Here is a 13,638-nt window from a genome sequence, read left to right as displayed (position 1 = left end):
AAACACGTCCTTCGGCCCTCCAAGCCGATCCAAATGTACTGTCTAAACCTGTCGGTCAGTTCCTAAGCAACTGTATCCCTCTGTTCCCCACCTACTCATGCATCTGTCCAGATGCATCTTAAATGAATCTACCGTGCCTGCCTCTGCCAGCTCTGCTGGCAACACATTCCAGATGCCCACCACCCTCTCTGTGAAATACTTGCCACATGTATCCCGTTAAACTTTCCACCTCTCACCTTGAAAGCTTGACCTCTCATTACTGAATCCTTCACCCTGGGAAAAAGCTTGTCTCTATCCACCCTGTCTATACCCTTATGATTTTGTAAACCTCAATCAGGTCCCCCCTCAATCTCCTTTTTTCTAATGAAAATAAACCTTAACCGACTCAACCTTTCTTCATCGCTAGCACCTTCCATACCACGCAACATCCTTGTAAACCTTCTCTTTATTCACTGTGCATTCTGGAAGCTTCCATAACTATCTGCTTGTCCCTGTAGCATTGGAATCGATTGTGCTTCTTATAGGCCCATCTTGCTTCTAAATTCTGATTTTAAAATTTTGTCCAAGATTCTTGCACTAAGGCTGGAAACACTGTTGCCTTCGTTGCCAAAGAGAACCAGACGGGTTTTATAGAGGGCTGCAGATCCTCCAACAGTGTTAGGAGGTTACTTAATATGGTCCAAGCATGTCAGCAGCAATCGGTTCTGGGATTAGTGATCTCTTCAGATGCAGAGAAGGCATTGAATGGCCATATCTTTTTTATACCCTGGAATGGTTTGGTCTAGGTGAAGTCTTTATTAGGTGGGTCGGAGGTCCTTTATAGTGATCCTCTGGCTGCAGTTCTCACCAATGATGTAAGATCCGTAATTTTAGTATCTGTATGGGCAGTGAGCAAAGTTGTCCCCCCTCAACTCTACTTTTTACGCTCGTAATTGAACCACTGGCAGAGGCTATCCATAGGGATCCTAACATAGCTGCCCTAGAAGTGGGATCAGAGACACAGAAGATCACATTATATGCTAATGATGTTGTTATCTTTTTGTTGAACCCAGTAGTTTCTGTACCCCATTTGATACAATGTATTAATTTATTCAGCTCCTTTTTGGGCTGTAAGATTTAATTTTTCAAAATCAGAGGCTACGCCTATGGGGGGTCTTGGGAATTATCTGACATTGAGGGGAGTCATGTTCTCCCTTTAAGTGATCACTGGGGGATTTTTTTCAGGTATTTTTGTTATTCCTCTCTTTGACCAGTTATTTAAGACTAATTTTGACCTTAACAAGATTAAACAAGACCTTTAAAGATGGGAGGCTCTTCCAACAGCTTTGACAAAGGGTCAGTTAGACTCGAAACGTCAGCTCTTTTCTCTCCTTACAGATGCTGCCAGACCTGCTGAGATTTTCCAGCATTTTCTCTTTTGGCCCTTCCAAAAGAGAAGGGTCTGGTTGGGTCGAGTAGCCCTTACTAAAATGAATGTCCTTCCTCGTTTGCTATACCCTATGCAAATACTTACTTTGACTTTTCCCAGCTAAACCTTTCGGAGATTTAGTGGCTGGTTTAGCTGCCTTATCTGGCACCACAAGTACCCCCTTATTAAGCTCGTCAAATTGCAATTGCAATTGAACCTCCCAGATATTAAAAGATATCAACTAAGCTCCTTTTAATCTTTTGTGAGTGACTGGCATTTGGATGGGTATGTGAATAGAAAGGGCTTGGAGGATTATGGGCCGGGTGATGGCAGGTGGGACTAGGTTGGGTTGGGATACCTGGTCAGCATGGACAGGTTGGACCGAAGGGTCTGTTTCCATGCTATACATCTCTATGACTATGTTCCTTGTTAGTTTGTGGAGTCAGAGGGAGAAAAAGAGGTTGCTAAACATGCTCAATTTTGCAGTTGATTTTCAACTGATTGGGAAATATATTCATGTGGAGTGATACAGTATTTTTCTGTACCTATACGATGTCATAAATTCTTACTTACTAAAACATCAGAGTTTATATTTGTCTGAAAAAGTATATATTGAGTTTGTTAGAATATTGTAAGCACTAATCAAAAAAGCAAACTACTGTTTGTGCTGAAAGCTGAAATAAAAACAGAAACTGCTGGAAGTTTAAATTTAGATAAATGCGAGGTGCTGCATATTGGGAAAGCAAATCAGAGCAGGACGTACACACTTAATGGTAAGATCCAAGTGAGTGTTGCTGAACAAAGAGACCTTGGAGTGCATATTCATAGTTCCTTGAATGTAGAGTGGCAGGTAGGCAGGATAGTGAAGAAGGCATTTGGCATGCTTTCCTTTATTGGTCAGAGCATTGAGTATAGGAGTTGGGAGGTCATGTTGAAGCTGTACAGAACATTGGTTAGGCCACTTTTGGAATACTGCGTGCAGTTCTGGTCTCCTTCCTATTGGAAGGATGTTGTGAAACTTGAAAGGGTTCAGAAAAGATTTACAAGGATGTTGCAAGGGTTGCAGGATTTGAGCTATTGGTGGAGGCTGAATAGGCTGGGGCTGTTTTCCCTGGACATCAGAGGCTGAGGGGTGATATCGAGGTTTGTAAAATCATGAGGTGCAAGGATTGGATAAATAGATAGGGGCTTTTTCCTGGGGTGGGTGAGTCCAAACCTAGAGGACATACATTTAGGTTGCGAGGGGAAAAGGGACTTAAGGGGCAACCTTTTCACGCAAAGGGTGTTGAATGTATGGAATGAGCTGCCAAAGGAAGTAGTGAAGGCTGGTACAATTACAGCACTAAAAAGATATCGAGATGGGTATACAAGTAGGAACAGTTTAGAGGGCTGTGGGCCAAATGCTGTCAAATAGGATTAGATTAAATTAGGATATCTGTTGGCTTGGATGAGCTGGGCCGAAGGGTCTGTTTCCGTGCAATGCATCTCTATGACTATGACTGCAAGTACTTACAGGTCTGGCAACACCTGTGGAGAGGGAAACTAATGGTTTAGATCAACAGAACTGAGAAAAGTAAGAAATGGAATTGGTTTTAAGAAAAAGATACGAAGGACAAGGAGAAAAGGAAACCCTGTGATAGAATAGGAGACAGGAGGGATGGATAGCATTCCAGGGTCAAAGAGACTGGTGAGAGGGCAAGAAATGGAACAAAGACAGAAAAAATGGATGTGGTGCACTCTGCTCCAAGAGTTAAAAATAACATAAAACCAGAAAATGCAAAATATATGAAGCCAGGACCTTTGACTGTGTCTACTATGAAAGTTGAAGGGGTTCAGAATATTGCCAGGGTTGGAGGGTTTGAGTTTTCAGGAGAAGCTGAGTAGGCTGTGGCTGTTTTCCCTGAAACATCGGAGGCTGAGGGGTGACTTATAAAAGTTTATGAAATCATGAGGGGCATGGATAGTGTAAATAGACAAGGGCTTTTCCCTGGAGTGGGAGAGTCCAGAACGAGAGGACATAAGTTTAGGTTGAGAGGGGAAAGATTTAAAAGGGACCTAAGGGGCAACTTTTTCACCCAAAGCATGGTCCATGTTTGGAATGAGCTGCTAGAGGAAGTGGTGGAGGCTAGTACAGTAACAACATTTAAAAAGCATCTGGATAGGTATATGAATAGGAAGGTTTTTAATAGGATTATGGGTCAAGTGCTGGCAAATGGGGCTAGATTAGGTTATGATATCTAGTCGGCAAGGATGAGTTGGATTGAAGTCTGTTTCCATGCTGTACATCTCGTCTAACTCTATGCTATGTATTCCACCATTCTGCTCCCTGCCAAGGCTGTGATAGGATTCCCATTGCCCTCATCTTCCATCCCACAAACATCCGTATTCAGTGGCTCATTTTCCATCATTGCCACCACAGCATGTCGCCTCTAAACACAGCTTCCCCTCCCCATTTGCATTCTGAGGGCACTGTTGCCACCCATTCTCCTTTTTTTGCATTGGATCCTAATTTTTAAAATTTTTGTCCAGGGTCATGCCCATTCCTGGCTGTGTCATTTAAAATCCTCGAATCTCTGTGCCTCCCTCCCTTTCATTCCCCTTTAAGATTCTCCTTGAAAGCTATTACTTTGACCATGCATTTGACCTTCTAGCCTAACACCCCTTTATGTTGTTATGAGCTTGATAATGCTCCTCTGATACATTGGGATGTTTTGTTACTTTAAGGTTCTGCATCAACTCAAATTATTTTTATTTATTACTCATTTCTGAAAAAGAAACTCAACATCAAGTACAATCAATAGATATTTGAGTATGTACTTGTGGATGTAAGTGCACAGCTCAGCGCCTCTGCATTTCTGACAATGCTTACTTCCCTTAACATCTCTGACAAATGTTAAACTGCTCCCCCCCCACCCCAACCATCCTGATTTTCCAACACTTGTTATCCTCCAACACACAAACACAGCACCGACACTGCACACTCTCCCTCACCTTCCCTTCCAACTCTGCTCTCTCTCTCTCTCTTCCAACCTGAACAATGTGCAGTCCCCGTTCCATACCTCCCAACTATTTTCAGGCCTCCACCTCCCACTCCTGAACCTCTTCACCGCTCCTCTGACACTAACCCTGCTCACTCCTGCCCTCACCCTCCATAAGAATGCTCAGCATACCCCACACCTTTGATAACACTTAATCTCACACCATCCCAACAATCCTCACTTCCACCACAAGTGCGCAGCAGTCATTAAAAATCTTCAGCATTAGAAATAACTATAGGAAAACCCTAATATTACTCACCAGGAAACTTACCAGTGTGCTAATCTTAAAGTTTGATGATATTATAGAGTTAGAGAGGTTTGCAGAATGGAAGTTGGCCCTTCGGCCTAACTTACCCGTGCTGCCCGGTTTTTACAATTTAAACTAGACCCATTTGTCGGTGTTTGGTCCACATCACTCCATACCTATCTCATCCACTTACCTGTCTAAATTTTTCTTGAATGACAAAATTGTACTCTGTTCCACCACTACCTCGGGCAGACACTCACCTCCCTCTGTGTGAAAACATTGCCCCTTGACACCCTTTTGTATCGCTCCTATCGGATGTTGCCAGGGTCTTGCCAGGCAGCCTTGTCAGTTTGCCATCTCTGGCGATGCCTCACTTCTCATTCTGGGCCAGGAAGTCCCTGCTTCATCCACAGGAAAAGGGATGGCTGCACTTCCAGTTGTGGTGTCACCACTGACTGAAGAATTTGCAGCTGTAGCTCACAATGTACCATTCCTTCTAGAATGCTAATATGAAGCCAACTTTATTGAATTCGCCTGATGATATGCCAACTTGAAGTACTTCCTGCAAATGACACCTCTAGAATTTTAAAGGGACAGACCAAGTTAAATTCATTGACAGCAAATAACTTTCCCATTAGACATCTTGCTAAATCTCTCCTAATAGATGCAAAGACCTCTCCTGTTGTTTAGTACATTGTGTCTCACAGGATATGCAATTTTTGTCATTGTAAAATAATGCATCCACTGGCTTATTGTGAGCAATGCCGATGAGCTGCTGACCTGCAGTAGGGATGAAATTGTGCAAATTTGGAATTTTCTGTCATAGTATTAGGTTGTGAATGCTGGATGTCTAAACAAATTGCAAAGGTACAGCTTCAGGTACCAATATGCTCAAGGAAGAAAGGTAGACACCAGTATTGTATAAAATACTCTCATTTTGCTGGAGTGTAAGAGGAGAGTGGATTTAATAGTATTCAATATGACTGTTTAGCCATTCAACTATAACACCCATTGTGCGCAATGTTCACAACATATCCTATTGTGTGACAGATGGAAACAGTCTCTTTGTACCATAAGCACATCTCCTGGACATGCACAGAATTTCATATGGCAGATATTGGTCAGCTATACTCACAGCAGCTGCTTGTTTTTATTGGAAACCTGATTTTACTTCCTGAGACCTTTCAAATCCATTTTGCAGCAACATTCAATTAATCATTTTCATTGCTACTAGAAATAAATGTGTGTAATTATCTTATTATGTTCAAAAGAGACAACTTCCTAAATGTGCAGCAAGGATACAACTCAATTCAATTTTTTAAAAATTAATTTAACAGGAGCTTTTTACAGTATGATATGGGTTGTTTCTTTGGTTTAACAGGTCCATTTTGATCTTTCAATCATTACTTGCACTTGATGAAATGGAATATTTTCCTCTCCTTTTGTGCACGCTTTGCATGCAAATGAGCAGGTTGTGTTGCTATGGAGATTACTGGTCTTGGTTCTAACATGCTTAATCTCCTTGCAGGTGAATCCGTGCCTGAAGATGAACAAATTGATGCCAAAGACCAGAAGAACTTGGAGCCGTGTGACAACCAGACAACCATTGACAATGTAGTTCCAGTACCCAAAATCACAGCAGGAGAGAGAGTGAAGTTAGAGGAAGAGATCAGTAATTTGTATAAGCAGCTCGATGATAAGGTTTGTGATCAATGACAAATTGTCCACACATTACTCCATTTGTGCCTCAGTGTGTTTTGCCCTCTTATTCTTCTGTTGTTACAAAATACCAGAATTTGCTCATAAGCAACAGCGGGTTCAGGATACAGACTGTTATTAGTGCACAACAAAACCAATAATTTGTGACAAGGAAGAGATAAATCATGGGTTGTTTATTGCCACAGATTGCTAACATCATTATCATTGCAAAAACAGCAACTTGCCATCAAACTCCCTATGAGTTGCATTAGTTGCTAGGTTTATATTGTAAATATAAATTAAAGTTGCTGTTAATAAAAGGTCCCTAGTAATTAGCTGAAATATAGACCTAAAATGTAATAAATCTTGGAAGACCAGGAAAGGAGCAATTGGAACTGTGGCATCTGACACCCACAGGTATGAAACCTCCTCAATGTTGTTAAAGTTCCTTTTCTTTCTTACTATTCCTCTTTGAACATTCTTAATCTTGCAGTCTTTCTTTCCTTCTATGACACAAAAGTCGGTGGAGTTGTGGATAGTGAGGAAGGAAGTGGTAGGTTACAGCGGGATATAGATAAGTTGCAGAGCTGGGCGGAAATGTGGCAAATGGAATTCAATGTAGCTAAGTGCGAAGTCGTTCACTTTGGTAGGAATAACAAGATGATGGATTACTGGGCTAATGGTAGGCTACTTGGTAGTGTGGATGAGCAGAGGGATCTTGGTGTCCATGTACACAGATCTCTGAAAGTTGCCACCCAGGTAAATAGTGCTGTGAGGAAGGCATATGGTGTACTGGGCTTTATTGGCAGAGGAATTGAGTTCCGGAGTCCTGAGGTCATGTTGCAGTTGTATAAGACTCTGGTGCGGCCTCATCTGGAGTATTGTGTGCAGTTTTGGTCGCCATACTATAGGAAGGATGTGGAAGCTTTAGAACGAGTGCAGAGGAGGTTTACCAGGATGTTGCCTGGAATGGTAGGAAAATCTTATGAGGAAAGGCTGAGGCACTTGGGGCTGTTCTCATTGGAGAAGAGAAGGTTTAGGGGAGATCTGATAGAAGTGTATAAGATGATTAGGGGTTTAGATAGGGTAGATACTAAGAACCTTTTACCGCTAATGGAGTCAGGTGTTACTAGGGGACATAGCTTTAAATTAAGGGGTGGTAGGTATAGGACAGATGTTAGGGGTAGATTCTTCACACAGCGGGTTGTGAGTTCATGGAACGCCCTGCCCGTATCAGTGGTGAACTCTCCTTCTTTATGGTCATTTAAGCGGGCACTGGATAGGCATTTGGAAGTTATTGGGCTAGTATAGGTTAGGTAGGATTCGGTCGGCGCAACATCGAGGGCCGAAGGGCCTGTACTGCGCTGTATCCTTCTATGTTCTATGTTCTATGTTCTTGTAATCTCTCTGAAGCTGATTGGATTTGCCCCTATTTTCTTCTTTGTTATTTGTTTTTCTCTCTCTGTCCTTAATTTTTATTAGTTAAGGCGATGCACTTTGGCTCCACCATTCAGTAAAGTCCCAGTGTCCTTTTAACTGAGGTGTATCATAACATGTCAGAGCAGGTTTATGTAAAAATCATGTTTTCACTGAAATTCTAGATGTCCCATTGAGCGTCTTATAAATTTCCACTACTCAAAGTTTGTTGTGGAAAAAGCTTAATGATAAGAAAAGAAAATCCCAAACGATGTGCACCCCATGAAATGCCTATCCAGTGAAATCTAGCCTATTAACTTCTGGTTTTGTTTTAAAGGTGTAAAGTTTAGAATGCTGCTGATTTTGTTGATAAAAGGTGAATAGCCACTGCATTGTCCATGCGCTGTTCTCTAGTAAAGTAGCCTTTTGCTAACATTGGTAGGATGGATGAGCTCATGGGAATCTTTATTTTTCCAGTGGAGTTTTAGTCTGGTATTATAGCCAGGACCTTCACAAGCACAGCTGGCATCTCAAAGTTAAACGCTATAAGGATTAGAATGCTGCATTTGTTTGCAAATCTGCTTTGCAAATAACATGTTCGACAGATAGTGGTGGAAACTTTGTAAATTCAAAATGCTCCAAGCATTTTCTACTATTATAATTTATTCCATTGGGTTTTAGAGTATGAACATTTTGCACATTGGACTGAAATCCCTTTTGACTTTATTGATGCTGTCTCTCAGATGAGTCAGGCATCAGCTTGACACAGCCATTCCCAGAGCAAAATAGCTTGCAGACAGAGTCCAAGACAACACCATCATCAGTCCTGGGTACGTCCTGTCCCCTCAATAAGGCAGGCCCAGGAGAAGTGGAGGTATAGTGGTATACAGTCAGGAGGGAATTGCCTAGTAGCCCCCAACATTGACTCCTGGACCCCATGAAGTTGCATAACATCAGGTCAAACATGGGCAAACAAAATGTGCCGATGAATATTCGCTGATCTCCCTCACCATGCTCCCCACCCCCCAACTGGCTAATGAATTAGTACTCCTCCATGTTGAAATGGATGAGGATCTTCAAGAGTAGCTCAGCAGCACCACGACTGACCAAGCTGAGCAAGTCTTAAAGAATGCCAGAGGAAAATAATTCACTTGACCTTGTCCTTATCAGTCGACTTCATGCCAGTTCATCTGTCCATGAACGTATTGATAACAGTGACAGCTGCAGTCCTTGTGGAGATGCAGTTCTTGTCTTCAAATTGAGAATACCATCCATTATGTTGTGTGGCACTATCACTGTTAAACAGGAAAGACTCCAACACATTCATGGATTGGCATATACCCCAGTCCACATTACCAAAAGCCAAGAGATCAACCATGATTCAGTGGAGAGTGCAGGAGGATATGTCAGGGTAGAAATGAACTCCAGAGGAGAGTGACTACTGTTGACATCCAGGCCACATCAAGGTCAAGCGTGGCATGACGAAGCCCTAGCAAAACTGGGAATCTGAGGAAAAACACTCTGTTGGTGGGAATCATAATTAGCATAAAGGAAGAAGCTTGAGATGTTGGAGGTCATCATCTCAACCACAGGGCATCTCTGCAGGGGACCCTCAGGATTGTGATCTAGACCCAATCACCTTCATCTGTTTCATCAAGGATCTTCCATTATTAGGGCAGAAATGAGGATGTTTGCTTATATTTGCACAACATTCAGGCATCATTTGCACCTCCTCAGCAACTGAAGCAGCCCATGTCCATTTGCAGAAAGACCGAGACAACATCCAAGCTTGAGCTGATAAGTAACCGTTCTCACCACACAAGTGCTAGACAATGAGCATCTCCAACACCAGAGATTCTAACCATGTTCAATGGCATTACAATAACTGAATCCCCAATTCTCAATATCCTGAAGATTGCTATTAATCAGAAACTGAACTGGACCTGCCATGCAAGTACTGTGACTACAAGGTGAGGTCAGAGACTAGGGATTTGGTGATGAGTTGCTCAGTTCCAGTCTCCAGTTTCTATAGATCTGATGGAATACTCCTTATTTGCCTGGATGAGTGCACAACATTGAGGGCTGAAGGGCCTTTCCTGTGCTGTAATGTTCTATATTCTAACATTCGAGGCTCGGCACCATCCAAAGCAAAGCAACTTGATTAATTACTCCCTTCACCACCAATGCCGAGTGGCAGCAATATTTACTATCTGCAAAATGCATTGCGACAGCACATCAGTTCTCAACTTCCAAACCCACGACCACCATCACCTAGAACATAAGAACACCAGTACTTGAACAGATGGAGATAATTCAGCTCCCGGAGTCTACTTTGCTAATTGATATGATCTTGGTTAATCTCACCTTGGTCTCAACTCTACTTTGCTGCCCACTCTCCATATCCCTTCAATCCAATGCTAATTAAAAATCTGCTTGTCTCTCCTTTAAATTTATTCAATGTCCTTGCATCCAATGTAGTCTGGGACAGTGTTTCCCAAAAAGACAGAGCTCAGGAAAAACTCCTGAATGGCTTCGAAGAAAATTCTAGAAAGCGAAAATGTCTGGAAGTTGAGGATATGGAAAATCGTGCATTTGCTGCACAGAAAGTGTTGAGATGTCAACAAGAGGAAACCTGTAGAAACCTTTTACAGTTGTATCAGCAGAGCAAGGAAGTCTAAAGTGGTAATGGGGATGTTCACTGAAGTTTGAGTATCTTTAAGGTTGTTATTGAGTGGAAAAGGATTGAATCTGTATTTCAGATATTTGTAATAATTCTTGTGTTGTGTAAAATAGTTTGAATTTCTTTTCCCTTTTTGTGTGTCCCAGACTTTTATGTCCTTTTGTCGATAGTACACAGGCAGCATCAATTGCTGATCATCAGTGACAACAAGTGACAAAAATAAAACTTATGGTCTGTCAAGCCATGGAAACCTGACTTGCCCAGGTTTATCATCAGGTTGGAATCATAACAATTGAAAATAAATGGTTTGGTCACATTCGGAGTTATATTCTCTTGTACTGAAATAGTTCCTGTGTATGCAGATTATACACAAACATTTGAAGAAGCCCACCTCAGTTAGGAATTTGGGATGATGGTATAACCTTCTGTTGAATTTCCCTCCTATGTTTAATTTGCTTAGGATGAAGAAATCAACCAGCAGAGTCAGCTGACTGAGAATCTAAAGCAGCAGATGCTGGACCAAGAGGAGGTGAGTTTTTGAATCCAGTAACATCATTGCTTTACAGCAACTGAATCCATATATATCAAGGTCAAAGGAATGGGAGAATGTGGGAATGAACTGTTAAAAGCCTGTAGAGTTTGTGTTAATTACTTTGAATCTACTGGGGCACCTCTAGGACCTCTTTACTTGAGGGGGAATTTAGGTACTGGTTATCATTATTTTGGGATATGTCTTCAGTGAAACATTTTGAGCATCTTGCAATTTCCGTAAAGATCTTGGTCTGGTTAAAACTGATTTTTAAAATGTCTGGCTATTTCCAGCTGTTGGCTTCCACCAGGAGAGATTATGAGAAGATCCAAGAGGAACTGAACCGGTTGCAGTTGGAAAATGAAGCAGCTAAGGATGAGGTGAAGGAAGTGCTTCAGGCCTTGGAAGAACTGGCTGTCAACTATGACCAGAAATCCCAGGAGGTGGAGGACAAGTCGAAGGCCAATGAGCTGCTGACTGATGAGCTAGCGCAAAAAACGGTAATTGTCTTGGCTTTGCTGTTATAAAGTCATAGAGTCAAACGGCATGAAGCACACCCTTCAGTCCAACCAGTCCGCACCAACCATGTTCTCAAACAAAACTGGGCTGTCTACACTTGGCCTATATCCCTCCAAAGCTTTTCTATTCGTGAACTTATCCAAATGTCTTTTAAACGTTGTTATTGTATCTGCATCCAACACTTCGTCCAGCAGCTCATTTCATTCACAAACCACTCTCTGTGTTAAAAAATTTGCCCATTGTGTTCTTTTTAAATCGTCCTCTCTTGCCTTAGAAATATGCTCCCTAGGGAAAGAAAACCTTGTCATTCACCTAATCCATGCCCCTCGTGATTTTATGAACCTCATTAATGTCACCCCTTAACCTCCTACACTCCTGTGAAAAAAATCCCAGTTTTTCCAGTCTATTTTTATATCTCAAACCATTTGTTCCCAGAAGCAACCTTGTAAATCTTTTCTGAATCCTCTCCAGTTTAACAATGCCCTTTGTTTAGGAGAAGAGCAGAAGTACGCAATTGCCTAGCCTTATCCAGATCAGTGGTTTTCAACTGGTGTGCTATGAGATCTGTGGGAGGAAACTAGAGAATATGTGCAAACTCTACATAGACAGTTGCCCAAGTCTGGAATTGAACCCGGGTCCATGGTACTATGAGGCAGCAGTGCTAACCAATGATCTACCATGCCACCCCAATGGGAGCTGCTCTCAATGCTAGATGATGGGGAAGTTTCAATAGTAGTTTTCAAAAGGGAAGTAGATGTTTACTTCAAGGAGAAAAGTAAATTGCAGAGAAATGGAGATAGTTGAGATTAACAGGACTGCTTTGAAAGGCCCAGCACTTGACTCAATAAGCTAAATGACCTCCTAATGTTGGTCTATTTTATGATGCTAAGAAATACGTTTCATTTCTTTTGAAGAATTAAAACAGTTTAAAAAATTTGTGTCAAATGATTTTCTTCTTAACCTGCAGATTTTCATTCAAACTTATTTTTTTTCCACAGAATACTTTAGTGGTTGTTCAGAAAGAATTCAACCAACTTCAGGAGCTCAGTAACCACCAGAAAAAGCGAGCAACTGAGATACTGAATATCTTGCTAAAGGATCTGGGTGAAATAGGGGGAATCATTGGCAACAGTGAGGTAAAAATGGTAGGTTCCTTGAGAATATTCTTGAATGTTTGATCTGGACATGTGTTAACAATGTAGAAAGTCACGAAATAGGAGCAGAAATTACCCATTTGGCTGATGATCTGTTCCACTATTCAAAAACAGATCATGGCAGAATATGTATCTCTGTGTTAATTTGCTCCTGCATTATCGTAGCTCCATCGATATGGCTAGTTTCCAGAAATCTACAAGTTTTAGTCTTAAACATGCTGAATTATTGAGGTTTCATAGCCCCCTGTGGTAACGAATTTCAAACACACTGATTGAAGAAGTTCCTCCTCACCACACATCTATGAGGTCGCTGCCTTGTTCCAAGACTGTCCGCTGGTGTTAGCCTCACCAGCAGGGAAACATCCTACACACATCTGCCCAGTCACACTCTGTAAGAATGTTCTAAGTTTCAATGAGATCTCCTGTCAGTCCTCAAAACTCTAGAGAATATAAGCCCATATCTCACTTCATAATCCCATTGCAGCACTAAAGTTCATGTACCATATTTGTGCAATGGGCACGGCAACCTGTCTGCAGCATTCTGTTAGTGGTGAACACCGCTTCTGTTGTATGTCCAAGCAGTGTGAAATAGCTAGCTTCATCTCTTGCTCAAACCTTTCAGGTACTGTAATGATCCAAGGTAATCTGATGTAGTCTGGATACATTTAAGGAGGAGGTTGGCTGTCTTAAGGAATTACGTGAAATCTGATCAAGGTAGCCAATATCCGATATGTTCATTTAAGCGGGCATTGGATAGGCATTTGGAAGTTATTGGGCTAGTATAGGTTAGGTAGGACTCGGTCGGCGCAACATCGAGGGCCGAAGGGCCTGTACTGCGCTGTATCCTTCTATGTTCTATGTTCTATGTTCTATGTCTTTGATGCTTTCCCTTTCAGCATGAAGTTTGCACAGTGAGCAGGTAGCTTGGGCCTTTTTATGCAAGGTTTTT

General features: G+C 41.8%; 1 protein-coding gene across 1 annotated transcript in view; it reads left to right on the top strand.

The window, feature by feature from the left end:
- LOC132817400 (kinesin heavy chain) overlaps positions 1–13,638 on the top strand; it is a 199,648-nt gene that overhangs the window by 121,643 nt on the left and 64,367 nt on the right. The window contains exons 12-15 of the mRNA XM_060827824.1: positions 6,222–6,394; positions 10,948–11,016; positions 11,310–11,516; positions 12,534–12,680. Coding sequence (XP_060683807.1) covers positions 6,222–6,394; positions 10,948–11,016; positions 11,310–11,516; positions 12,534–12,680 — 596 coding nt within the window. The remainder of the gene's footprint in view (positions 1–6,221; positions 6,395–10,947; positions 11,017–11,309; positions 11,517–12,533; positions 12,681–13,638) is intronic.

This window comes from Hemiscyllium ocellatum, chromosome 7, assembly GCF_020745735.1.
Source record: "Hemiscyllium ocellatum isolate sHemOce1 chromosome 7, sHemOce1.pat.X.cur, whole genome shotgun sequence".
Lineage (NCBI taxonomy): Eukaryota > Metazoa > Chordata > Chondrichthyes > Orectolobiformes > Hemiscylliidae > Hemiscyllium > Hemiscyllium ocellatum.
Note: the sequence above shows the minus strand (reverse complement) of the source record. Positions and strands in the feature narration are given on the sequence as shown.